At 34.9% G+C, this 3,869-nt stretch overlaps 1 protein-coding gene across 2 annotated transcripts; it reads right to left on the bottom strand.

Moving 5' to 3' along the window:
• Positions 1-288: 288 nt before the first annotated feature.
• LOC107267660 (lysine-specific histone demethylase 1A) lies at positions 289-3,135 on the bottom strand (the record flags this gene model as incomplete). Of its 2 annotated transcripts, none has more annotated exon segments than XM_015739638.2 (10): positions 289-437; positions 510-583; positions 663-800; positions 904-1,167; positions 1,282-1,458; positions 1,522-1,638; positions 1,720-1,881; positions 1,950-2,101; positions 2,191-2,410; positions 2,880-3,135. In XM_015739638.2, coding segments are annotated over 10 exon segments (1,477 nt in total), but the record flags the coding sequence as incomplete, so codon positions are not given.
• Positions 3,136-3,869: the final 734 nt, after the last annotated feature.

Genomic DNA, 3,869 nt, shown 5'->3' with positions numbered 1-3,869 from the left:
TAATGTGACGCCAAAAGTTCCGGAGTATCCCTAAGATACCACATCACCTATAAAATATGTTGGAAGTAGAAGAGATTTAACTTCTAAGTTAAAGAGTTAAAGTAAATCACTACATCGATCACAAAATTCACAGCCAGTTATATGCCATTGCAATAATCAAATATGTTAATGTTATGATATAAAATACTGTTCGAAATTAATAATCGTTAAATATTTTAGTCATCCGATTTTCCCTTAAGCCAATTCACGTATACTAACTACAAAGTTAAAATATACACTTGAACTTACCTGTTAGATGACTACCTGTGAACTCGAAGTCATCATCCTGATCCCAGTGTTTGAGGCTCAAATTGGATAATGATGTCGCGTTAGCAAATTCTAGATTTGCAAAATGCCAGTCCAATATTTGCCGATCCTTTGAAGACAAATATACATCACTGAAAAGAATAAAATTGTTGTACAAAAATTTTCAGAAAGAAGGTAACAAGGTAATACTATGATCCACTAACCTAGGCGGAGAAGCTTCGAGTTCCTGCAACTTCGCTTCGATTTCTTTTTGTTGTTCTGCAAGTTGATCCCATTCCTAAAATAAAAAAAATTTCAATTTTTAAAATTTTCATCATTGTGATGAATATAAATAATATTAATGTATAATCTCGCACCTTGCAAGCATTATGAAGATCACGCAATTTCGACCGAAGAATAAATTCTTGTGTAATATCGCGGGTTTGCGGCTTGCTTTCTGACATTTCTTTATACTGTTTGTTCAATTCATCCAAACGCTCCTTGATAGCAATCATCTGAAATATTGATAATTATCAATTATTTAACATGCTCATATTGCGAAAGAAAATTATCCTGAACATTTTTCTGTAGTATATGCAAAGAAACCAATTTGCTCACTCTGTGCTGATTTGCCGTAAGTCTTCCCTGGAGTGAAAGCACAGAGCGTAAATGAGCAACTTGTCGTTGTTTCACTCCTTGTTCTTGAAGACGTATTACCCACTCCAAGGCTTGACCCAAAGACACCGGTCTTGTGCTACTGCCCTGCCCGGTAGATCCGGCACTGCCTACATAATTAAAGTCTAACTGATGCGATAGATAAGATGTTGCTTCCAATAATCTATTAAACTCTCGCTCAACCATCTCATCCTTATCTTTAGGAACCTAGAACATGTAAACAAAAACGAATCTTTCTTATTATCTTAATTACAAACAAATTACCATTGAAATTCTAATGTATATTCTTTTATCCTTGTCTGGAAATATTCAATAACTAACCGTCTGCCCGTCACTTTCATACAATGGACATTTTTGTCGAATTTTATGCAGTTCCATGTTGATCTGCTTACTCAATGTTGTTACAGGATTCCCTCCAAGACCAGTGACAACCATAGCACCCAAATCGGCAATATATGAAGATTTACGGAAAGTTGCTATTCGTCCACCTACTCGATCCTTTTAAATGATAATTCATCTGTTATTTACACTCATATTATTTTTAAAAATTTTGAAACTTACTCGTGCTTCTAAGACAATGACTTCCAATCCAAATTGTTGCATCTGCTGTGCTGCTGCCAATCCTGCTATCCCTGCACCTATTACGATTACTTTACCTAATTTTTTAGTGGGTATTGGCTGAAAAACAAAATTAATAAAATAAATTTTTATATAATTATAATCTTAAATGAATGAGAGATCGTTTTTATTGAACCTCACCTTGAGTCGCTTGAATACCCCAAAATTAATAAAGCCATGACGTTCCAGGAAAGCATGAACTCTACGAGCCAGTATATTATCACTATTATAAGGTGGCTCAATTGATGGTAAAGCATTCTCTACAATCAACTGTTGCTTTGGATTTTCAAGCCAAAGTTGTAACTAAAATGGGTTAAAAGAAAATAAGATCTAAAATATGTATGACATTTAATTTAATAAGGGATAATTACAAGCCTGTTCCTAATGTGTAGAAAAACTTTTTGGGTTTGTGGTAGCCCACTAGATACATCAGGAAAGCAAGCTGCTTCTGTAGATGTCAATTTATCAAATGGTAATCGACTTTGAAAAGCAGCTCCTTCTAATCCATTAGGAAGTTCTTTTACTAAAATTATGGAATGTGATTCATAGAAAATGATGTTAAAGTAGAAACAAGATAAAAAAAATGAAATTCCCTTCGATTAAATGTTATACCATGAGGATCTTCATGGTCGCTGTCTTGTTCATCTTCCTCTTTTGTTTCATTTTTTGTAGTAGAAATGGGAGCAGGTAATGAAATCTCAGATTCCTTTTTTAAATCAACAAATATTTTCTTTTCAGGGGTACCCATCCCTGTTTTAGACTTTTCAGAATTATCAGAAGCATTTTCATCTTCAAGTGGATTATACTTCTCTTCCATCTCTCTATATTCGACCTAAAAATATTTCATTAGAAGATTTCAAGCAGAATACCAACCCAAAAAAAACTTGTATATTAAAATAAAACACCAATGCCTATTAGGTCTGTTCTCGTTACCAACACTTTCTGCACTTTTTAAAAAGTGTAAATTCTCATTGGTTATCAAAAAAATATCTAATAAAAAATGTCACTTTTTGGAAAATGCATAAAGTGTAGGTAACGAGAACAGACCTAATGTATGCAAGGCAATGTATTGGACATAACCTTACTTGTAGTATTATCCTTTTATATCTCCATATATTTTAAACGGTTTGAACCATTCATAAGTTACACAAAGTACAATAAAATATTGCCGAAAACAAAAAAGGAGAACTACATAATTTAATATATATATATTTTGAATGGAATGAACAAGACATTATCTAAAGAAAAGAGGCCGGGCAGTTACCAGAGACATTACACTTTAAACATTCATTAACACAAACCTTTGCTCTCTTACGGCGACTCATCTTACTGTAATCTGAACAACGTTTCCTTTTAAATTGGTAGCGTTCAATGCTAGTAGAAAATTCTTATTTATTTTGATGTGTCCAGTAGTGTGTCACGTGCGGGCCAGTGCCGGTTGGTACACTGCGGCAACGAATTCAGACGTACATAGAAGTGTATTTCATATGCTTAGCTCAGAGATCAGTGGGGAGATGTACAACGCTCCGGTTTTAGGCGATACCAAAAGCATGACGCTAAATCGTAGCGGCGAGTCCGGGAGTAGGATTTCGTGATCATCGCCTCTGTCGATGTTACAGATTTCGCGTAGCCGCCCGGGTCATGATCATCGTTCCAGCCGGTATTGCAGTCAGCGAAAATGAATTGATTACTCGGTGGTGGGGAAAAAGTTGCCGCCCCTCACAAACCGTTCTTGACAAACAAGCGGAACAGCAAGGTCTTCCGTCCAACCGAACCCTAAATGTTTGTATGGACGTAATGCGCAAACAAATGTGTATATTCAAATAAATTTCAAAGTTATAAAAAATGCATAGAAATATTGGTTTTCACTCTTTACCTCTTATCATGCCGAAAATGAACATTAAAAAATGAATGGCGAAATTCGTTGGTAAATGAAACGACCGAGAACAGTTTAAAGAGAAATTTTGAAATATCATAGATGAATATCTATAGAAAATTTAATTTAGAATTAAACGAGCAACGTGGCTGAGTCAATAACCTGTCAAGGTTCCTCTCTTTGAACTTTTCTAGGTTGCCCAAAGTTTATTTTATTCTCTTTTGTTCGCTCACGTGGAAAAGGGTGGCGCGAAAGTTCTTAACTGGAGTGCATCTTCATATTATTCTGCTTATATGTAAAGTAAGCGAAACGATAATAGTAAGCAGTTGAATAAACGATGAAATTCTAGAAATACAAGTTCCGAAAAAAATAAAACAAACAAATGCTTTTGGCGTATGGCTAGTGCACCCGGTTA

This window comes from Cephus cinctus, unplaced genomic scaffold, assembly GCF_000341935.2.
Source record: "Cephus cinctus unplaced genomic scaffold, Ccin1 Ccin1_scaffold0433, whole genome shotgun sequence".
Classification (NCBI taxonomy): Eukaryota; Metazoa; Arthropoda; class Insecta; order Hymenoptera; family Cephidae; genus Cephus; species Cephus cinctus.
This window is presented reverse-complemented; position numbering and strand designations above follow the sequence as displayed.